The sequence below is a fragment of the Taudactylus pleione genome, unplaced genomic scaffold, assembly GCF_031769625.1.
Source record: "Taudactylus pleione unplaced genomic scaffold, aTauple2 ptg000768l, whole genome shotgun sequence".
Taxonomy (NCBI): domain Eukaryota; kingdom Metazoa; phylum Chordata; class Amphibia; order Anura; family Myobatrachidae; genus Taudactylus; species Taudactylus pleione.
In genome coordinates, this window is record NW_028285170.1 from 1,195,010 (window position 1) to 1,220,701 (window position 25,692).

At 42.9% G+C, this 25,692-nt stretch overlaps 1 protein-coding gene and 1 pseudogene across 2 annotated transcripts in view; one reads left to right on the plus strand and one right to left on the minus strand.

The window, feature by feature from the left end:
• Window positions 1–25,692, minus strand: part of LOC148476852 (uncharacterized) — a 75,897-nt pseudogene that overhangs the window by 20,177 nt on the left and 30,028 nt on the right. The window lies entirely within an intron of this gene.
• Window positions 10,607–18,858, plus strand: LOC148476853 (uncharacterized). Its single transcript, XM_088457567.1, has 4 exons — window positions 10,607–10,691; window positions 10,810–10,907; window positions 11,793–12,090; window positions 17,671–18,858. Exons 1-4 carry the CDS (start codon window positions 10,607–10,609, stop codon window positions 18,708–18,710), a joined length of 1,521 nt encoding a protein of 506 aa, XP_088313693.1. The 3' UTR covers window positions 18,711–18,858.

The window sequence follows — 25,692 nt, forward strand, 5'->3', positions numbered from 1 at the left end:
TTATACTACTATCATTGGGCGACTTAAATGATGATGGACCCCTCTTTTTGAGGAATTAGTGATTAGTGCCCCCACCCCAGCTTATCTAATAGATAGTGTGAGTATCCCGTGTGCACTTACCTGGGAGCAGTGTACTGATGTGTAATAATATATACAGCTATATGGAGACCTTTCCTTAATACCTGCTCCTTCTATGTCAGGGGTCGTTGTACAAGTGGCTGCTTCTTCCTATAACAGGTTACTGACTACACAATAATAGTATATTTACAGCATCTTTATACTATATAAGAGCAATGACCAATATTCCATTACAATAAACACAATACAACAGAGATATCACCCATAGACAGTTACTGTAATACACAAATAACTCCTCACCCTTCTCCTGCAATTATAATGGTATCCTATCCAGTGACCGTGTGTATACAGTATTACATGGTATACTATTCAGTGACCGTGTGTATACAGTATTACATGGTATACTATCCAGTGACCGTGTGTATACAGTAGGGGTGTGCACCGGCCACTTTTCGTGTTTTGTGTTTTGGTTTTGGATCTGGATCTTTCTTCGTGTTTTGGATCTGGATTGGTTTTGCCAAAACCACCCTTCCGTGTTTTGGGTTCTGGGTTTTGTGTTTTGGATCTGTATTTTTTTTTTAAAAAGCATAAAAACAGCTAAAATCACAGAATTTGTTGGTTTCTCTGCTCCTATGCTATTATTAACCTCAATAACCTTAATTTCCACTCATTTCCAGTCTATTCTGAACACCTCACACCTCACAATAGTGTTTTCATGTCCAAAAGGTTGCACCGAGGTAGCTGGATGACTATGCTAAGCGACACGAGTGGGCGGCACAAACACGTGACCCATCTAGGAGTGACACTGCAGTGGCAGACAGGATGGCAGTTAGAAAAACTAGGCCCCAAACTGTACATAATGCAAAGAAAAAAAAGAAGTGCAAGATGGAATTGTCCTTGGGCCCTCCCACCCACCCTTATGTTGTATAAACAGGACATGCACACTTTAACAAATCAATCATTTCAGCGCCAGGGTCTGCCACACAACTGTGGCTGAAATGATTGGTTCGTTTGGGCCCCCACAAAACAAGCTGGCAATTAATGTGTCCCTGCACAAACTGGCTCTACGGAGGCAAGATGTCATCCTCATCCTCCTCATCCACCGATTCCTCACCCTCTTCAGTGTGTACATCCTCATCCTCACAAAGTATTAACTCGTCCCCACTTGAATCCACCACCACAGGTCCCTCTGTACCTTCTGGAGGCTGGTCTCCCTGGAAGAGCTGATAATTCATTTTGATGAACATCATCTTCTCCACATTCTGTGGAAGCAACCTCCTACGCCTTTCGCTGACAAGGTTCCCGGCTGCACTAAACACTCTTTCGGAGTACACACTGGAGGGGGGGCAACTCAGGTAAAATAGAGCCAGCTTGTACAGGGGCCTCCAAATTGCCTCTTTTTCCTGCCAGTACAGGTATGGACTGTCTGACATGCCTACTTGGATGCTGTCACCGATGTAATCCTCCACCATTCTGTCAATGGTGACAGTATCATATGCAGTGACAGTAGACATGTCAGAAATTGTTGCCAGGTCCTTCAGTCCGGACCAGATGTCCAAACTTGGTCCTGCCTGCCCTGCATCACCGCCAGCGGGTTGCTTAGGATACCTAAGTTTTTTCCTGGCAGCCCCAGTTGCGGGAGAAAATGAAGAAGGAGCCGTTGACGTGTCACGTTCCGCTTCAGCTGACAGTGTGTTCACCAGCAGGTCTTTGCACCTCTGCAGGCTTGTGTCGGCCGGAAAGAGAGACACCACATAGGCTTTAAACCTAGGATCAAGCACGGTGGCCAAAATGTAGTGGTCTGATTTCAACAGATTGACCACCCTGGAATCCTGGCAAAGTGAATGAAGGGCTTCATCCACAAGTCCCACATGCCGAGCGGAATCGCTCCGTCTTAGCTCCTCCTTCACTTTCTCCAGCTGCTTCTGCAAAAGCCTGATGAGGGGAATGACCTGACTCAAGCTGGCTGTGTCTGAACTGACTTCACGTGTGGCAAGTTCGAAGGGCTGGAGAACCTTGCACAACACGGAAATCATTCTCCACTGCGCTTGAGTCAGGTGCATACCCCCTCCTTTGCCTATGTCATAGGTGGATGTATAGGCTTGTATGGCCTTTTGCTGCTCCTCCATCCTCTGAAGCATATAGAGGGTTGAGTTCCACCGCGTCACAACCTCTTGCTTCAGGTGATGGCGGGGCAGGTTCAAGAGTGTTTGCTGGCGCTCCAGTCTTCGGCACGCAGTCGCTGAATGGCGAAAGTGGCCAGAAATTTTTCGGGCCACCCAAAGCGTCTCCTGCACGCCCCTGTCGCTTTTCAGAAAATTCTGCACCACCAAGTTTATTGTGTGAGCAAAACATGGGACGTGCTGGAATTTGCCCAGATGTAATGCCCGCACAATATTGGTGGCGTTGTCAGATATCACAAATCCCCAGGAGAGTCTAAGTGGGGTAAGCCACTGGGCGATGATTTCCCTCAGTTTCTCTAAGAGGTTGTCGGCGGTGTGCCTCTTACTGAAACCGGTGATACACAGCGTAGCCTGCCTTGTAACGAGCTGGCGTTTCTGAGATGCTGCTACTGGTGACGCTGCTGCTGTTGCTGCGTAAGGTGATACATCTACCCAGTGGGCTGTCACAGTCATATAGTCCTTAGTCTGCCCTGTTCCACTTGTCCACATGTCCGTGGTTAAGTGGACATTGTGTACAACGGCATTTTTCAGGACACTGAGGACACTTTTTCTGACGTTTCTGTACAGTCTCGGTATCGCCTGCCTAGTGAAGTGGAATCTAGACGGGATTTGGAACCGGGGACACACTACCTCCATCAATTGTCTAAATCCCACTGCACTAATGGCGGATACCGGACGCACGTCTAACACCAACATAGCAGTCAAGGCCTCAGTTATACGTTTTGCTTCAGGATGGCTGCTGTCGTACTTCATCCTCCTCGCTAAGGACTGTTGGAGGGTCAATTGTTTAGTAAAAGTAGTGGTGTTCCTACTTCCTCTCTGGGATGATGAACGACTCCCAGCAGCAGCAACAGCAGCAGCGGCAGCAGTAGGCGTAGCAATGCAGGATCCTCCAGAGGAATCACGGATAGGAGAGTCAGTCATGCCAGTGACATGGCCTGCAGGACTACTTCCGATCCTGACTAAGGAGGAAATTGACGAGGAGGGAGTTGACGGTGTGGTTTGCAGGCGCTTGGATACAACAGGACAACGGGATTTAGGTGTCCCTGGACTGCTTACGGTCTTAGCCAAAGTTTCTGAACTTGACAGTAACTTTTTATGAACGCGCTGCAGGTGCCGTATAAGGGAGGATGTTCCTAGGTGGTTGACGTCCCTACCCCTACTTATTTCACCTTTACATATGGTACATATGGCAAGACAGTTGTTGTCCGGATTTGGATAGAAATATTGCCAGACCAAAGAGGTGGAATGTTTGGTCTTCTGCCCAGGCATGACCGTGATGGGCTTTTTCATCCCACGGACAACAACTGTCTCCCCCGGAGCCTGATTTAAACAAACCACATCACCATCAGAATCCTCCTCGCCAACTTCCTCCTCAGCGCCAGCTACACCAGTATCCTCATCCTGTTGTACTTCAACAGTGACATCTTCAATTTGCATATCAGCAAGTGGACTGTGGGTGCTCCTTTCAGCACTTGCAGGGGGCGTGCAAATGGTGGAAAGAGCCACCTCTTCCCGTCCAGTGCTGGGAAGGTCAGGCATCGCAACCACCACCACACTTGGACTCTCCTTGGGGATTTGTGATATCTTCTTAGAAAGCACAGTTCTTCGCTGTGCTTTTGCCAGCTTAACTCTTTTGATTTTTTTAGTGGGAGGAGGGCTTCCATCGTCATGTGAAGCTGAACCACTAGTCATGAACATACTAGGGATCGACCTTAGCCGTTCCTTGCCACTCCGTGTCGTAAATGGCATATTGGCAAGTTTACGTTTCTCTTCAGCTGATTTAAATGTCTTTTTCAAGGTCATTTTCCTGAACTTTGCCATTTGGGATTGTATGTGCCCTCTACTATGACATTGGGCATCGGCCTTGGCAGACGACGTTGATGGCATGTTATCGTCTATGTCATGACTAGTGGCAGCAGCTTCAGCACTAGGAGGAAGTGGTTCTTGATCTTTCTCTATTTTATTTTTATCGGAGAAAGTTTGGTCCTCCATTTATGTTATATCGATTTGATATATACGTGCGGCTAAACACAGAAAATAATTTTTTTTTTGGTTTGGACTGGAGTGTACTTTGGGGGTTACAGCACCCTTTAACGGTCAAGCCAGCCGGCCCTTTACTTATGACACAGGCGCACGCTTGGCACTACTTTGTTGATGCACGTGCGGCTACTGCGCACACAATTCACAAACACAGAAAATAATTTTTTTTTGGTTTGGACTGGAGTGTACTTTCGGGGGTTACAGCACCCTTAACGGTCAAGCCAGCCGGCCCTTTACTTATGACACAGGCGCACGCTTGGCACTACTTTGTTGATGCACGTGCGGCTACTGCGCACACAATTCACAAACACAGAAAATAATTTTTTTTTTGGTTTGGACTGGAGTGTACTTTCGGGGGTTACAGCACCCTTAACGGTCAAGCCAGCCGGCCCTTTACTTATGACACAGGCGCACGCTTGGCACTACTTTGTTGATGCACGTGCGGCTACTGCGCACACAATTCACAAACACAGAAAATATATTATTTTTTTAGCACTTGGGGGGAGCACCCCTGATGGACAGAGCACCCCCTGGACAACACTACAGCACCCCTTTAGGTCTGGGACACTGCACAGGACTTTGGAGTGGACACAGCCCCTATGGAGAACTGACTGCACAACACAGTCCAGCCAGCCCCTATGGACTTTGAAGTAGTGGACACAGCCCCTATTAACAACAGCAGCACAGCACAACACAGCCAGCCCCTATGGACTTTGAAGTAGTGGACAACAGCAGCACTACACTACACTACACTACACAGCCCTAACTCCCACCCTCCCTCTTCACTGTCCACAGCCGAGTGAGAAAATGGCGCCGACGCGGGTACCTTATATAGGATCCAAAACCCGCGAGACTCGGAAGGCGGGATGATGACGTTTTGCCTCGATTTCAGATCCGAGTCAGGCGGGAAAAGTCGAGCCTGACTCGGATCGGACTCGGATCGGGGGGGCTCGGGGGGGTTCGGATTTCAGAAATCCGAACCCGCTCACCCCTAGTATACAGTATTACATGGTATACTATCCAGTGACCGTGTGTATACAGTATTACTTGGTATACTATCCAGTGACCGTGTGTATACAGTATTACATGGTATACTATCCAGTGACCGTGTGTATACAGTATTACATGGTATACTATCCAGTGACTGTGTATACAGTATTACATGGTATACTAGCCAGTGACTGTGTATACAGTATTACATGGTATACTAGCCAGTGACCGTGTGTATACAGTATTACATGGTATACTATCCAGTGACCGTGTGTATACAGTATTACATGGTATACTATCCAGTGACCGTGTGTATACAGTATTACATGGTATGCTATACTATCCAGTGACCGTGTGTATACAGTATTACATGGTGTACTATCCAGTGACCGTGTGTATACAGTATTACATGATATACTATCCAGTGACCGTGTGTATACAGTATTACATGGTATACTATCCAGTGACTGTGTATACAGTATTACATGGTATACTAGCCAGTGACTGTGTATACAGTATTACATGGTATACTAGCCAGTGACCGTGTGTATACAGTATTACATGGTATACTAGCCAGTGACCGTGTGTATACAGTATTACATGGTATACTATCCAGTGACCGTGTGTATACAGTATTACATGGTATGCTATACTATCCAGTGACCGTGTGTATACAGTATTACATGGTGTACTATCCAGTGACCGTGTGTATACAGTAGTACATGGCGTACTATCCAGTGACCGCGTGTATACAGTAGTACATGGCGTACTATCCAGTGACCGCGTGTATACAGTATTACATGGCGTACTATCCAGTGACCGCGTGTATACAGTATTACATGGCGTACTATCCAGTGACCGCGTGTATACAGTATTACATGGCGTACTGTCCAGTGACCGCGTGTATACAGTATTACATGGCGTACTGTCCAGTGACCGCGTGTATACAGTATTACATGGCGTACTGTCCAGTGACCGCGTGTATACAGTATTACATGGCGTACTGTCCAGTGACCGCGCGTATACAGTAGTACATGGCGGACTGTCCAGTGACCGCGCGTATACAGTAGTACATGGTGGACTGTCCAGTGACCGCGTGTATACAGTATTACATGGCGGACTGTCCAGTGACCGCGTGTATACAGTATTACATGGCGGACTGTCCAGTGACCGTGTGTATACAGTATTACATGATGGGAAATTACAGTACAAAAAACCATTACTGTAATAACATATATTTCCACGGAAGGTAAATCCACTTTTCGGTCATTGTATTACCCTGATGACACCTCCTAGTGTATTATAGCTCCTCTACTGCTTGTCCTCTGTAGTATCTGACCACAGTATGTGACGGTCTGTTCTCCGCTTATAGGTCATTGTATTACCCTGATGTCACCTCCTAGTGTATTAGAGCTCCTCTAGTGCTTGTCCTCTGTAGTATCTGACCACAGTATGTGACGGTCTGCTCTCCGCTTATAGGTCATTGTATTACCCTGATGACACCTCCTAGTGTATTAGAGCTCCTCTAGTGCTTGTCCTCTGTAGTATCTGACCACAGTATGTGACGGTCTGTTCTCCGCTTAAAGGTCATTGTATTACCCTGATGACACCTCCTAGTGTATTAGAGCTCCTCTAGTGCTTGTCCTCTGTAGTATCTGACCACAGTATGTGACGGTGTGTTCTCCGCTTATAGGTCATTATATTACACTGATGACACCTCCTAGTGTATTAGAGCTCCTCTAGTGCTTGTCCTCTGTAGTATCTGGCCACAGTATGTGACGGTCTCCTCTCCACTTATAGGTCATTGTATTACCCTGATACCTCCTAGTGTATTAGAGCTCCTCTAGTGCTTGTCCTCTGTAGTATCTGACCACAGTATGTGACGGTCTGCTCTCCGCTTATAGGTCATTGTATTACCCTGATACCTCCTAGTGTATTATAGCTCCTCTAGTGCTTGTCCTCTGTAGTATCTGACCACAGTATGTGACTGTCTGCTCTCCGCTTATAGGTCATTGTATTACCCTGATGACACCTCCTAGTGTATTAGAGCTCCTCTAGTGCTTGTCCTCTGTAGTATCTGACCACAGTATGTGACGGTCTGCTCTCCGCTTATAGGTCTTTGTATTACCCTGATGACGCCTCCTAGTGTAACACAGTAAATTGCAGTGCAGGACAAGGACACAATTTATATACATTGCTGCAATAGTGATTAAAACACTCACAATAAGCAGCCGAGAGTAGGCAGTCACGTGTTAGGTGCCCTTATGGGGAGTGAAGAGTAGAAGAAAATGTAAAGAGAAGCACATGAGGGAAGAGGTCCTTGCTCGTGAGAGCTTACATTCTAAAAGGGAGGGGCAGACAGACAGGTGTGACACAGAAGGGAAAGATGGGGAGGAAAGAGCATGAAGTGGGATAGGATGAGAGCTGGAAGGCTATGATGAAGTAGTAAATCTTGAGAGCCCGTTTGAACATTTGTAGAGAGGTGGAGAGTCTGATAGGGAGAGAGAGAGCATTCCAAAGGTAGGGAGCAGTACGGGCAAAATCTTGGATGCGGGAGTGGGAGGAAGTAATCAGTTGGCAAGAGAGGCGGCATGCATTTGTTGAGCGAAGTGGACAGGCGGGAGTGTGAAGGGAGAGAAGGTCAGAAATGTATGTGGGAGAGTATTTGGTGAGGGCTTTGTAGGCGAGTGTAAGAACCTTGAATTGGCATCTGGAGGGGAAGGGGAGCCAGTGTAGGGCTTGAAGGAGAGGGGAAGCAGATGTAGAACGTCTGGAGATTAATAGTGTTCCCGCTAGGCTGTTTTAGCGGGGCGCGGCGCCCTGCCCTCCTTCTGGAGGGCAAAAAGCGCCCTGCCATCACAAACTGCGGGTGCCGTCTTCACCTGTGGGTCACAGTGTCCCGCGGGTGGAGAAATGTGCGGTGACCCGGTCCCCGCCGGAGAATAGTCGCCGGAAATCTATTCTCACTGTCTGCAGCGCTTGGGGGCTGCCCGGCACGTCCGTAAGTGCCGGGCACGCCCCCAAGTCTGACGAAAAGGGGACGCATCTTATAGACACACCCCCTTTCTGTTGCCACTCCCCTTTTTCGGACGCGCGCGCCTTCGGCGCTCACACAAACTTGCCCTCTCTAGCTCCGGTGCCCTGCCTGCCGCCGGAGCTAGAGTGAACACTAGATTAAGATGAGTCGAGCAGCAGCATTGAGAACCGATTGTAGTGTAGAGAGGTGAGAGACTGGGAGGCCAGCTAGAAGAAGGTTACAGTAGTCCAATCTGGAGATGACCAGTGAGTGGATGAGGGTTTTAGTGGCATCCTAGGTGAGGAAGGGTCTAATTCTGGAGATATTTTTTATGTGGAAACGGCAGGACTGTGAAAGGTGCTGAATGTGTGGTTTAAAGGAGAGGGAGGAGTCTAGGATAACTCCAAGACAGCGCACTTTGGGGCTAGAGGAGATAGTTGTGCCATCAATAAATAATGAAATTTTGGGAAGTGATGTAGTGGAAGAGGGTGGGAAGATGATCAGCTCAGTCTTAGACATGTTAAGTTTAAGAAAGCGCTGGGACATCCGTGAAGAGACAGCAGAGAGACAGTTGGAGATACGGGTAAGGAGCGAGGGGGAGAGTTCACGGGTGTAAAGGTAAATTTGAGTATCATCAGCATAGAGATGATATTGGAGGTCAAAGGAGTTTATGAGTTCACATAAAGAGGTCTTATATAGGGAGAAAAGGAGGGGTCCAAGAACAGAACCTTGGGGAACTCCTACTGTTAGTGGAAATGGGGAGGGAAGAGGAGTCATGAGAGGACACAGAGAAGGAACGATCAGAGAGGTAGGAAGACAGCCAGGAGAGGGCAGTGCCACGTAAACCGAGAGAGTAAGTACTTTGCAGGAGGAGAGGGTGGTCTACAGTGTCAAATGCAGCAGAGAGGTCAAGGAGAATGAGCAGAGAGTAGTGGCCCTTAGATTTGGCAGCAAGGAGGTCGTTGCTGACTTTCGTGAGGGCAGTTTCAGTGGAGTGGAGAGAACGGAAGCCAGATTGAAATGAGTCAAGGACGGAGTGGGAGGAAAGAAACTTAGTAAGGCGGTTGTAAACAATAAGTTCAAGGAGTTTGGAAGCAAAAGGGAGAAGAGAGATGGGTCGATAGTTGGAAAGTATGTTAGAATCACGGGTAGGTTTTTTAAGAATGGGGGAGACAAGGGCATGTTTGAATGCAGAAGGGACAGTGCCAGATGATAGGGAGAGATTAAGGAGGTGAGCAAGATGGGAACAGGCAGAAAGAAACAGGTAACAGAGGAGACGGGAAGGGATAGGGTCAAGGAGGAGAGGAACGGCTGAGGGCATGACAGTGACATCACTTATATCTAAAGTAATAACCGAGCAGAAGGGAGCCGGTCTCGGATATAGTATAAGTCCCACAGTTCTCACTGGAGTTGGGATTTATTATGTTGCTCGCAGTATGCTCTTTTCTTTTAGTCACTGACTCAAATATGTCAGAACTGCAAGAGATTCTATATACTCTACTTTTTCCTGTGTATGGGGGATTGTTACAGTACTTGTTATTGTGAAATAGTCTTCTTGCATATTATGCAAAGTTATCCAAGTTATCGCCTGAATAAACAGCCCCATTTAGTTGACGTTTAATTGACCTTTTCATTGATGTCTCCCCCAATATACAGGATTACATAGTAGTGAAGAAGACAACTGGTGAGTGTGAGACACCCAACAACCGTCCCTGTGTGTCAGGAGGACTGAGCAGTACCCAGAACCCCATCACGGTGCCTCCACGTCACTCTCTGATACAAGAGAGAGACAATGACCAGAAGATCCTGGACCTCACCAACAAGATCATTCAGCTGCTGACCGGAGAGGTGACTGCTGGGAATAGGACATTATACAGTAACACCAGGGGATGTCTCTGGGTGATGACTGGAGAGGTGACTGCTGGGAATGGGACATTATACAGTAACACGAGGTGGTGTGTCTGGGTGATGACCGGAGAGGTGACTGCTGGGAATGGGAGATTATACAGTAACACGAGATGGTGTGTCTGGGTGATGACCGGAGAGGTGACTGCTGGGAATGAGAGATTATACAGTAACACCAGGGGATGTGTCTGGGTGATGACTGGAGAGGTGACTGCTGGGAATGGGACATTATACAGTAACACCAGGGGATGTGTCTGGGTGATGACTGGAGAGGTGACTGCTGGGAATGGGACATTATACAGTAACACCAGGGGATGTGTCTGGGTGATGACTGTATCATTGTGTGTGTCAGGTTCCTATAAGGTGTCAGGATGTCACTGTCTATGTCTCCATGCAGGAGGGGGAGTATATAGAGGAACACAGGGGTCTGTACATGGACGTGATGATGGAGAATCACCGGCCCCTCACATCACTGGGTAAGAGGAGACTGTCATTTATTGTACAGGGGAGAGCAGGTATGGGTGCCCCTATATACACACATTACCTGACAATCACATATATACAATGTACTCAGTCACTGTGTGTCTCCTACAGATGGACCCAGTAACAGAAATACCCCAGAGAGATGTCCCCATCCTCTTTATTCACAGGATTGTATAGAGGAGAATCACAGGATCCCACAGGAGCATCAGGTAGATGGGATTTAGGGTCTCACCGATTTAGCAAAGTGACTTTATATGATCTGTGGAGAAGCTGTGTCTTATTAACCAGAATTCCTATACTTAGGGGGTATTCAATTAGAAGCAAAATTGTCCGATTTCGCCGTCGTTGGCGAAATTGGCCCGCCAGTCAGTCGATTTGGCGGGCGATTTCGCCAACGACGGCGAAAACCGTTAGTTTTTCGCCTAAAAACTGAAGAAATCTTTTCTCTAGCCTAGGGCAGGCGAAAAAATTTGCAAAATCCCTATTTTTGTGTAAAAATGTCGGGATTGGACAGCCCCCCTAATGATACTTTAGAGTAAAAAAAAAAAAACTCGTAAGCTGCGTACTTTGGCGAAAAACGACAGCTGAAATTTTGGTCGAAATTTATTTTTTCCCATGAAAAGTGCGTTTAAACATATTGGGTCTGGTATTTCGGAGGGCCATAAGGATGCACCAAGTGTTTTAAACCGCATGTGGCTGGCGCAGACTGTTTTTAAAACTGCTAAAAAACACCTGCGCCAGCCATGTGCGATGTTTAAAACATTTCGCGCCTTTCGAAAAATTTGTTAAACGCATTTTCGCCAAAGTACGCAACTTACAATTTTTTTTCCGCTAAAGTATCATTAGGGGGACTGTCCAAAGGGTTCTGTAAGAAATGCCCACATTTTTATCCCAAAATAGGGATTTTGCTAATTTTTCCCCATTTCTCAAAATGGAGGAAAGTTTTCTCCAGTTTTTCGTGATAAATCGGCAATAAATTATAGCCGATGTGACAATATCGCCGAAAAGTCGGCAATATTATCGCGGGTATGATAATATCGCCACTAATTGAATACCGCCCTTAATGTGATTTAATTGTTTTGTGGGTTACTTAGGGTGGACGTATAGCTGATATAAAGGCAGAAGATATAGAGGGAGAAGAGACATATGTGACTGATATGAAGGCAAAAGATATAGAGGGAGAAGAGACATATGTGACTGATATGAAGGCAGAAGATATAGAGGGAGAAGAAGAGACGTATGTGACTGATATGAAGGCAGAAGATACAAAGGGAGAAGAAGATACGTATGTGACTGATATAAAGGCAGAAGATATAGAGGGAGAAGAAGAGACGTATGTGATGCCGCTTCAGCAGTGTAGGGAGGAGGAAATTCCTACAGATATTAGCAAAGGTGAGTAATAAACACATTACAGAAAAGAGTCACATATTCTCCTTGCTTAATCACTACAAAAATCTTGTTTCCTCCACCCTCCTCTGTCACTACAAACTAATGAGGAAAATAAGTCCGCCCAGTGGCGGAGTCAGGAGCCTTCAGTCCCAATTATACTCCTGCTCTCCTCCTCACATCATGTCACTGTGTGTTACCATCCCAGAGATCTGACCAGTCTCCTCCCCACACTGTCTGGTGTATCTCATACATCAGGAGCCATCAGCCCCTATTATACTCCTGCTCTCCTCCTCACATCATGTCACTGTGTGTTACCAGCCCAGAGATCTGACCAGTCTCCTCCCCACACTCTCTGGTGTATCTCATACATCAGGAGCCATCAGTTCCTGCTCTCCAGTATTTAAACATTTTAAAAGTCAACACTGGTAGTAGAATATTAGGGTGTGAGGGCTTCTTAAATCTTTGTGTCTGGAATGCTTGGACTCTTTCTTTCTCCACTAGGGGATACAGGGACAATGATGGGTGTGAAGACACCGAGTTTATGTGTGCGTTATTCTCGTTTACTGGCCCTCATCGCCTTGAGAAAGGCAACGGTACATAGCTCCTGCACGGTACCCCGGGTCTTTTATGGGTTCAAGGATCACACAGTAAGCACGCAATAGCAAGGTACAAGAGCACCTTTATTTCATACACTCTAATTATACATGTAAACCGTAACCAAACTATGTACAGTATATACAGGTAGCACTAACATCAACCACATTTAAAGACTATGACTATTATAAAAACCACACAAAGGAACCCTTCCCACCTAGACAGTCAATAATCACCAGGTGGACTATGTGAGCACGGACCGCTGCACAGCTGTGAGTCTCCGGTGGGCACGGTGCTGCTGCAAGAGGTAATGCTGAACGACTTGCTGGTCCCGGCCGCCTGGCCCGAACGGATTCCGCTACTCGCGAGAGTAGGGCACGCTGCAAAAGTTACCCAGCTCCAGCTGGCACATAAACCGCGAACCTGAGACAGCTCCGGATAGAGCAGTAAGTTTTGGCTGCGTATCTGTCCCAGGTTTCCCTTTGATGAAGTCCGTTGCTGGAAGTCGGTAGGGTCTGCAATCCTGGCTGGGTCTGGAGGTGCCTCAGCCACTCAACATCAGTCCTGCCTCGCCGGTCAGGACCCAAGAACAAAGAACCCAGAAGCCCAGCTTTAGACCCTTTTTATCCACTCATCAGTGACCTGACGGCACAGCTTTATCTACTGACCGCAATGTACCTTTGTCCATTCCGCTTCATTAAAGGTGGTAATGTCTCTATAGGAGGCCAAACACAGTCTTCAGCTATTACAAGCTATCTGTGCCACATTGCTGTTTCCTGGTGGCCAACTGAATGAACAACAGCTTATATTATAAGGATTTCCCCACCAACATTTGTGGCTACTATTCAGACTGTGCTCTATCCACCTCACTCACTGGTTTGTTGCCTTAGTGTCAGCTGACAAGACTTCCCTGTAATGCTGCTCCCACCCACCCATATGATTATTTCTCTTTGTGTTGTCCTCTGCTACGTGTAGCTTCCAGGGTCGTGATGTATCTTCTAATCAATGCCCTTATAATACCACTGTGGGTCATGTCCTGTGAGTCCCTGTCTGAGTGTATGATACCGTCGATAGGAGCCTATTAACAGTACAATCTCCTTAGCTGTGCCTCCCTGGTTACCTCCATGCCTAAGGGTAAGAAATCTGGATTCCACCACATTGTTTATTCTTTAAACCCTCACCACCCACCCAAACCTTTAGTTTTCCAGAAAAAAAAACCCTTACCCTTTTGTAGGTGCTGCTTCGGGTAGAGATTTGGAGGATGGAGGACCAATTGCCACACTCTACTAAATCAGACATTCCTGGTGTCCTGTTGGAATTTAGAAAAAATACAGAACGCATTTCAGGATGGTGTCCAAGAGGCGCGTTCTGTCCTTAAAGCTCAGTACCAGTATTAGTGAACGTGTCGTTGTATACTTACTTTCAGGGGGCTAATGTGGCAAGATGCAGAAGACGAGCCTTTTCGCTATGGGCTTACCATAATAGACTACCCAGAGCCCTGGAGGCAGAAGACGAGCCTTGGCACTATGGGCTTACCATAACAGACTACCCAGAGTGCTGGAGGCAGAAGACAAGCCTTGGCGCTATGAGCTTACCATAATAGACTACCCAGAGTGCTGGAGGCAGGAGACGAGCCTTGGCACTATGGGATTACCGTAACAAACTACCCAGAGTGCTGTAGGCAGAACACGAGCCTTGGCGCTATGGGCTTACCATAACCGACTACCCAGAGTGCTGGAAGCAGAAGACGAGCCTTGGCGCTATGGGCTTACCATAATAGACTACCCAGAGTGCTGAAGGCGCTATGGGGTTACCACAATAGACTACCCAGAGTGCTGGAGGCAGAAGACGAGCCTTGGCGCTATGGGCTTACCATAATAGACTACCCAGAGTGCTGTAGGCAGAAGACAAGCCTGGGCGCTATGGGCTTACCATAACAGACTACCCAGAGTGCTGGTGGCAGGTGACTGCACCAATTGTTTTCGCACAGTGAGCTGTCACAGCTGGCACTGATTGTTGCATTGCAGTGATCCTGTCCATGTCAGTGACGGGTAACAAGTGGTACAGAAAGTGAGTGCATGTGTGCGCCATCCTTTGGAGGGAGAGTGTCTGCTTGCTCAGCAGTCTCATCAGCCAGTCTGTTTCCCTGGGCTATAGCAAATGTCTAGGCAGCCAGTGAGTGCTCACACTTTTGTCCGTCTATTGGCGGTCACATGTTGTATCTGTGAGCAGGCCATAGTTTGTTTGACAGCTTATGGGACATGTACATGGACAGAATGTCCTAGTACTACTCCACTGGTTTTATCTTCCACGCAGACAGCAATGGCTTCCCCTGTCACATGGATTAATACCTTGGGCAATGGGTGACCAACATGTTGCTGAAATAGCCTAGAGGATGGAGCTTATTGCCATATAACTGGGTAAGGATGCCAGCTGCATTACCTTGGGCCTTGTGTAGGTGGAAAGCTTGTTACTATAAATTGGGAGGCCCCATGGCCGGACCTCAGTGAGGGCTTTTTAGATATCTTCAAATGTTTCAGTGGAGTCCTCTTTGTGTCACCTTCTCTGGTTGTGGTAAGGCAGAAAGGTCATTAGCCAGAGCTGGAGGAAAGTAACTTGGAGTAACCGTTGGAGACCTCTCCTGTGTAGGGTGTAGATGTTCCTAATCTGTGTAATAAGTTCTCTCATTCCTTCTGTACGCTTTTGTACGGTCTTTGCACATTTCTCTTTGAGTGGACCAGGCACTGTACATTACGCATAGTGCGCGCCTGGACCTAAGGATGACCAATCTTGTTATTATCGTTATGTTCCTCACACAAACATTTTAAAGGTCCCAATTTTGAGAATGGTCTAGAACATTTTTTCATCACTTTATGCAGTTTATCCTGTATCTGACTGTTTTCTTCCCATAAATACTCATCATTACACTGACCGGCATCCATTGTGGAATTTCCAACAAAGAAGGACCCGACCTCATTGTGGTATAGCTAATTACAGTAATACAACTTCATAATGAGACATCTCCTTAATTACAACGTCACCGGCAGGCCTATAGTTTGTTATATCTTCTAATGGGGGACATACCCATAATGAACAATGTGGAAGTGTTGGATCCAGCAAGGATTAAGGTCACTTAGAATCTGCTGACATATGTCCGATCCTGTTACCTCTATCTTTATGTCAGATGTTCCTTCATTGATGCTATGGATGAGAGGAGCGCACATAAGAAGTGTAACTATTACATATACATGGTGACACCTCTGCATTGCTGCAGTTACAGTGTTCCTGGATATTGTGCATCTTACCTACAAGCCTGGAGGCAGCCGTATTATTCTCACGCGTTTCAGCTGTAATTTTATACAAACACCGGTCTAATATATTACAGCACGTTATAGCTGTATTATCGCCACATGTTGCTGTCATGTTACAGAGTAATTCCCAGCACATGTTATAGCTGTATTATCGCCACACGTTGCTGTCATGTTACAGAGTAATTCCCAGCACATGTAATAGCTGTATTATCGCCACATGTTGCTGTCATGTTACAGAGTAATTCCCAGCACATGTTATAGCTGTATTATCGCCACACGTTGCTGTCATGTTACAGAGTAATTCCCAGCACATGTAATAGCTGTATTATCGCCACATGTTGCTGTCATGTTACAGAGTAATTCCCAGCACATGTTATAGCTGTATTATCGCCACACGTTGCTGTCATGTTACAGAGTAATTCCCAGCACATGTTATAGCTGTATTATCGCCACACGTTGCTGTCATGTTACAGAGTAATTCCCAGCACATGTAATAGCTGTATTATCACCACACGTTGCTGTCATGTTACAGAGTAATTCCCAGCACATGTAATAGCTGTATTATCACCACACGTTGCTGTCATGTTACAGAGTAATTCCCAGCACATGTAATAGCTGTATTATCGCCACACGTTGCTGTCATGTTACAGAGTAATTCCCAGCACATGTAATAGCTGTATTATCGCCACACGTTGCTGTCATGTTACAGAGTAATTCCCAGCACATGTAATAGCTGTATTATCGCCACACGTTGCTGTCATGTTACAGAGTAATTCCCAGCACATGTAATAGCTGTATTATCACCACACGTTGCTGTCATGTTACAGAGTAATTCCCAGCACATGTAATAGCTGTATTATCGCCACATGTTGCTGTCATGTTACAGAGTAATTCCCAGCACATGTAATAGCTGTATTATCGCCACACGTTGCTGTCATGTTACAGAGTAATTCCCAGCACATGTAATAGCTGTATTATCACCACACGTTGCTGTCATGTTACAGAGTAATTCCCAGCACATGTAATAGCTGTATTATCGCCACACGTTGCTGTCATGTTACAGAGTAATTCCCAGCACATGTAATAGCTGTATTATCGCCACACGTTGCTGTCATGTTACAGAGTAATTCCCAGCACATGTAATAGCTGTATTATCGCCACACGTTGCTGTCATGTTACAGAGTAATTCCCAGCACATGTAATAGCTGTATTATCGCCACACGTTGCTGTCATGTTACAGAGTAATTCCCAGCACATGTTATAGCTGTATTATCACCACACGTTGCTGTCATGTTACAGAGTAATTCCCAGCACATGTTATAGCTGTATTATCACCACACGTTGCTGTCATGTTACAGAGTAATTCCCAGCACATGTAATAGCTGTATTATCGCCACACGTTGCTGTCATGTTACAGAGTAATTCCCAGCACATGTTATAGCTGTATTATCACCACACGTTGCTGTCATGTTACAGAGTAATTCCCAGCACAAATGACTATAATAAAGCTGTAATCCCTGCCCTATGTATAACGGAACATAAAATGTCAGGTGATGAGTTTACATTGTACATCATTGTGAGTTTATCCATTTGATGGTGATAAAAGGAACTTTGATAACAGTCTTTATTGAAAAATTTAATTTATGTGGCATCAATCATTTATTTATTTTATTCCCAGCAGATGGAGGTAACAGCAGGAATATCTCAAAGGAAAATCTAATTTTGTCTCCAGATTGTGAAATAGAAGATAATGACATCAATGAGAATTATCCAAGAGAAAACCCCATTACCCCAATTATACATCCAGTACCTCAAAGTGATCCTGATAATAATGAGGAATGTTCTCCTGGTACATCTATCACAGCTCTTAGAGTAGATAACATATTTACCTCTTCTATTGAAGCCAAATGTCTTACACAGAACACAAAACTCAATCTCCATCAGCCAGCTAAGGCAGGTGAGAGACCATTTCCATGTTCTGAGTGTGGGAAATGTTTTAAGCGGAAATCAGATCTTGTTTCACATCAGATGAGTCACACAGGTGAGAAACCATTTCCATGTTCCGAGTGTGGGAAATGTTTTACGTGGAAAGCAAATCTTGTTACACATCAGAGATGTCACACAGGTGAGAAACTATTTCCATGTTCTGAGTGTGGAAAATATTTTGCACAGAAATCAGTTCTTGTTAGACATCAGAGACGTCACACAGGTGAGAAACCATTTCTATGTTCTGAGTGTGGGAAATGTTTTATGTGGAAAGCAAATCTTGTTACACATCAGAGATGTCACACAGGGAAGAAACCATTTCCATGCTCTGAGTGTGGGAAATGTTTTACACAGAAATCAGCTCTTGCTAGACATCAGAGAAGTCACACAGGGGAGAGGCCATTTCCATGCTCTGAGTGTGGGAAATGTTTTAAACAGAAATCAACTCTTGTTAGACATCAGAGATATCACACAGGGGAGAAACCATTTCCATGCTCCGATTGTGGTAAATGTTTCATACAGAAATCATTGCTTGTTACACATCAGAAAAGTCACACAGGTGAGAGGCCATTTCCATGCTCTGACTGTGGTAAATATTTCATTAAGAAATCATTGCTTATTACACATCAGAGAAGTCACACAGGTGAGAGGCCATTTCTATGTTCTGAGTGTGGGAAATGCTTTTCATGGAAAAAAGCTCTTGTTAGACATCGGAGAAATCACACAGATTAGCTATTCTCATATTCTGATTGTCAGAAAGTACAGAAATTTGATCTCATTAAACCATCCTTTATTTAGCATGTTGAAACTTTGCATGTTTACAAGTGGAAATTATTTATAATAAAAACCAAAATATCCTTAAGGATAGTATTTCTCCTGACCTGGTTGCTTCATTGGCCTCTTCTGTTGTGTGAAACCAGAACAATGAATAGTAATGTATTGTATTACTGTCCTCATTGTTTCTAATATTTAGTCTATTTTGTATGGAGAGCTACCCTGCAGCGTGTATAGCAGTAAATGTATGGAGAATGACCCTGCAGTGTGTATAGCGGTATATGTATGGAGAGTTACCCTGCAGCGTGTGTAGCGGTATATGTATGGAGAGTTACCCTGCAGCGTGTGTAGCGGTATATGTATGGAGAGTTACCCTGCAGTGTGTTTAGCGGTATATGTATGGAGAGTTACCCTGCAGCGTGTGTAGCGGTATATGTAGGGAGAGTGACCCTGCAGCGTGTATAGCGGTATATGTAGGGAGAGTGACCCTGCAGCGTGTATAGCGGTATATGTAGGGAGAGTGACCCTGCAGCGTGTATAGCGGTATATGTAGGGAGAGTGACCCTGCAGCGTGTATAGCGGTATATGTAGGGAGAGTGACCCTGCAGCGTGTATAGCGGTATATGTAGGGAGAGTGACCCTGCAGCGTGTATGGCGGTATATGTAGGGAGAGTGACCCTGCAGCGTGTATGGCGGTATATGTAGGGAGAGTGACCCTGCAGTGTGTATAGCGGTATATGTATGGAGTTACCCTGCAGTGTGTATAGCGGTATATGTAGGGAGAGTGACCCTGCAGTGTGTATACAGTATATGTATGGAGAGTTACCCTGCAGCGTGTATAGCGGTATATGTAGGGAGAGTTACCCTGCAGTGTATAGCGGTATATGTAGGGAGAGTGACCCTGCAGTGTGTATAGCAGTATATGTAGGGAGAGTTACCCTGCAGTGTGTATAGCGGTATATGTAGGGAGAGTTACCCTGCAGTGTGTATAGTGGTATATGTAGGGAGAGTTACCCTGCAGTGTGTATAGCAGTATTTGGAATTGGATCACGTGAATGGTATAATAGTGTGTAAGGAAGACACAAGGAGCAGTGGGCACTAAGGTGGTAGCAGAGTGGTAGCATCTAATAATAGAGGTTCCTGCCACCCACCTCCTCCCCTCTATGTAATACCTATTATATGCTGCAGGGCGGCAGAGTAATGGGAGGATATATACACTAAGTTATATCAGAGAATGATTTGCTAGAGATAGAAATAAAAGCTGTCACACACCATCAGGACACAGCAACAGTGAGGAGTAAGGACTTCGGTGGGCAGCACGGTTGGTGTAATGGTTAACACTGCTGCCGCACAGCATTAAGGTTTTGATTCCCTCCACAGCCCTAACTGTGTGGAGTTTGTATATTCTCCCTGTGCTTGTGTGGGTTTCCTCCGGCTGTTCTGGTTAAACATTTGCTGTAGTGTCCATGTAGCAGGGAATATAGAGTGTAAGCTCCACTGGGGCAGGGACTGAGGTGAATGGCCAGATACTCTCTGTAAAGCGCTGTGTAATATGTGTGTGCTATATAAATAACTGGTAATAATATAAATAGTATATGGGTGTCCCTGATGCTCCGGGTGGTGTCCCCACTATGTCTATATATCTGTGTATGTAATTACACTTTTCTCTCTGTACTTCTCTTTCCTGAGCTTAGAGTATGAGGCTATAAAGGTATTTTGTGAAAATATAAATATATTAGTACATACTGCACAATATTATACTGATACATTGTGATATTGTGTGTATTTATTTATCTGGTTTTCCATGTACAAGGTGCCAGATGAGCATCTACTTCCCAGTGCTGGGATTCCAGGGACTGAATGTTGGTCATGTGCTAAGTAACTAAGTGATGCATCATTAAACACATTTTATTTTTTATCTCAATATCTCTGAGTTAATAAATAGACCGATATACCTAACACATACATTGTGCACCCAACCGGTATCACATGGCCATTCTCTTTACTGGTTATATTGTTTTGTATGTCATGTACTTAACTAAAACAACAAACAAATGGATCCGCTAATATCGTGTGTACTAATATACAATGTATCACCCCTCACACGTTACCACAGGTGCTAGGAAATCATTACACGTAGTGTCTGGAGTCCGGTCTCTCCCATGTCATAATGTTAAGAAGACAAAAGTATCTCTCATCTTTGCTGGGGGAACTCAATGACAAAATATTACACTATAACTTTGTTAATATCATTTTAATATATATAATAAAACAAACAACGTACAACACATAAAGTATCAAACGATGATACAGCAGAGATAGGAATAATAAATAGTATGGTATTACTGAGTGTTAATACTCAGTAGTATAGGCAGCAGTCATGTTCAAGTAAATAGGCAACTCTGTATATAGGGCCTGATTCAGAGCCGCTCGTAAGCTCCGAGCGATGTTCGCACAACTGTGCATGCGTATGGGTCGTAATACGCATGCGCGAACCAGTCATTGCGGTCGGAAATTTTGTGCTCGCAAAATAGCGAATGCCTGCTAATTTGAGTGACAGAATGAGGCGTTTGTGGGTGGTAACAGGGGAAGGTGCTTGAAGAAGGGGAGTGGAGATCAGAACGCAGGCGTGCATAAAGGTCAAAACGGGCGTTTCAAGGGTGTGCATAATTAACAAAGCAGCGTCATTGACCACGTCACTTGGTTGTCTTTTAGCCTGAACTGCTCGCATGATTGCGGTAGGAAAATCCAACCACAAGCACTGCGAGCAGTTCATACGCCTTTCGATGTACTCGATTAATCTAATAAATAGCAGAGATGACGTAGGATGCGAGCGGCCAGGGGACGTTTTATAAAAAATAGCGAGCGCATGTTTCGTTCGCTCGTTCAGACATAGAGGCGTCAACAGACCGCAAAGAGCGAGCGCTCAGTTTAAATATCCGGCCCCTTTTTCTGAACGAGCGAGCGCAAATAGCGTCCGGCTCTGAATCAGGCCCATAATGCGTAGTAAGACAATATATAATACCTGGTAATTGCTTACATAGAGTTACCTGGTATAGTCTTCTAATATAGAGCAATATGTAGTGTCTAGCACTCACTACTTATCTCCAACATATAACTACACATACACTTATATACAGTATAACTACATATACACTTATATACAGTATAACTACATATACACTTATATACAGTATAACTACATATACACTTATATACAGTATAACTACATATACACTTATATACAGTATAACTACATATACATTATATACAGTATAACTACATATACACGTATATACAGTATAACTACATATACACTTATATACAGTATAACTACATATACACTTATATACAGTATAACTACATTTATATACAGTATAACTACATATACACTTATATACAGTATAACTACATATACACTTATATACAGTATAACTACATATACATTATATACAGTATAACTACATATACATTATATACAGTATAACTACATATACACTTATATACAGTATAACTACATATACACTTATATACAGTATAACTACATATACATTTATATACAGTATAACTACATATACACTTATATACAGTAACTACATATACACTTATATACAGTATAACTACATATACACTTATATACAGTATAATTACATATACACTTATATACAGTATAACTACATATACATTTATATACAGTATAACTACATATACACTTATATACAGTATAACTACATATACATTATATACAGTATAACTACATATACACGTATATACAGTATAACTACATATACACTTATATACAGTATAACTACATATACACTTATATACAGTATAACTACATTTATATACAGTATAACTACATATACACTTATATACAGTATAACTACATATACACTTATATACAGTATAACTACATATACATTATATACAGTATAACTACATATACACTTATATACAGTATAACTACATATACACTTATATACAGTATAACTACATATACACTTATATACAGTATAACTACATATACATTTATATACAGTATAACTACATATACACTTATATACAGTATAACTACATATACACTTATATACAGTATAACTACATATACATTATATACAGTATAACTACATATACATTATATACAGTATAACTACATATACACATTATATACAGTATAACTACATATACACTTATATACAGTATAACTACATATACACTTATATACAGTATAACTACATATACATTATATACAGTATAACTACATATACACCTATATACAGTATAACTACATATACACTTATATACAGTATAACTACATATACACGTATATACAGTATAACTACATATACACGTATATACAGTATAACTACATATACACTTATATACAGTATAACTACATATACACTTATATACAGTATAACTACATATACACTTATATACAGTATAACTACATATACACGTATATACAGTATAACTACATATACACGTATATACAGTATAACTACATAATATACACGTATATACAGTATAACTACATAATATACACTTATATACAGTATAACTACATAATATACACTTATATACAGTATAACTACATAATATACACTTATATACAGTATAACTACATATACACTTATATACAGTATAACTACATATACACTTATATACAGTATAACTACATAATATACACTTGTATACAGAATAACTACATAATATACACTTGTATACAGTATAACTACATAATATACACTTATATACAGTATAACTACATATACACTTATATACAGTATAACTACATATACACTTATATACAGTATAACTACATATACACGTATATACAGTATAACTACATTTACACTTATATACAGTATAACTACATAAACACTTATACTGTATATAAGTGTTTATGTAGTTATACTGTATATAAGTGTTTATGTAGTTATACTGTATATAACTACATATACACTTATATACAGTATAACTACATATACACTTATATACAGTATAACTACATATACACTTATATACAGTATAACTACATATACATTAATATACAGTATAACTACATATACACTTATATACAGTATAACTACATATACACTTATATACAGTATAACTACATATACACTTATATACAGTATAACTACATAATATACACTTATATACAGTATAACTACATAATATACACTTATATACAGTATAACTACATAATATACACTTATATACAGTATAACTACATTTACACTTATATACAGTAACTACATAATATACACTTATATACAGTATAACTACATAATATACACTTATATACAGTATAACTACATATACATTAATATACAGTATAACTACATATACACTTATATACAGTATAACTACATATACATTAATATACAGTATAACTACATATACACTTATATACAGTATAACTACATATACACTTATATACAGTATAACTACATATACACTAATATACAGTATAACTACATATACACTTATATACAGTATAACTACATATACACTTATATACAGTATAACTACATAATATACACTTATATACAGTATAACTACATAATATACACTTAAATACAGTATAACTACATTTACACTTATATACAGTAACTACATAATATACACTTATATACAGTAACTACATAATATACACTTATATACAGTATAACTACATAATATACACTTATATACAGTATAACTACATAATATACACTTATATACAGTATAACTACATAATATACACTTATATACAGTATAACTACATTTACACTTATATACAGTAACTACATAATATACACTTATATACAGTAACTACATAATATACACTTATATACAGTATAACTACATAATATACACTTATATACAGTATAACTACATTTACACTTATATACCAATTAGAGCAGATTAATATATGTTACTGAAAAAGATATAGAAAGGTTGGTCTAATGTATCATGTAATAGTTATGTTGGTTATTATACAAAAATAGCTATTGGTTATATATAGAGAATAGTTTTTGCCAAAAATATGGTAGTCTACAGAGGTATCGCCAAAAAAGTGAAAATAAAGATACTCCATTACAGACATATGAAGAAGGCACCTGCTGCTCTGTGTGTGACATGTATTTATACACAGAGGGAGCGTACCCTCTGACCGTACTAGGGTGTGACATGTATTATACACAGAGGGAGTGTACCCTCTGACCATCCTAGGGTGTGACATGTATTATACACAGAGTGAGCGTACCCTCTGACCGTCCTAGGGTGTGACATGTATTTATACACATAGTGAGCGTACCCTCTGACCGTCCTAGGGTGTGACATGCATTTATACGGAGAGTGAGCGTACCCTCTGACCGTACTAGGGTGTGACATGTATTATACACAGAGGGAGTGTACCCTCTGACCATCCTAGGGTGTGACATGTATTATACACAGAGTGAGCGTACCCTCTGACCGTCCTAGGGTGTGACATGTATTTATACACATAGTGAGCGTACCCTCTGACCGTCCTAGGGTGTGACATGTATTTATACGGAGTGAGCGTACCCTCTGACCGTCCTAGGGTGTGACATGCATTTATACGGAGAGTGAGCGTACCCTCTGACCGTCCTAGGGTGTGACATGTATTTATACACATAGTGAGCGTACCCTCTGACCGTCCTAGGGTGTGACGTATTTATACACAGAGTGAGCGTACCCTCTGACCGTCCTAGGGTGTGACATGTATTTATACACAGAGTGAGCGTACCCTCTGACCGTCCTAGGGTGTGACGTATTTATACACAGAGTGAGCGTACCCTCTGACCGTCCTAGGGTGTGACATGTATTTATACACAGAGTGAGCGTACCCTCTGACCGTCCTAGGGTGTGACATGCATTTATACGGAGAGTGAGCGTACCCTCTGACCGTCCTAGGGTGTGACATGTATTT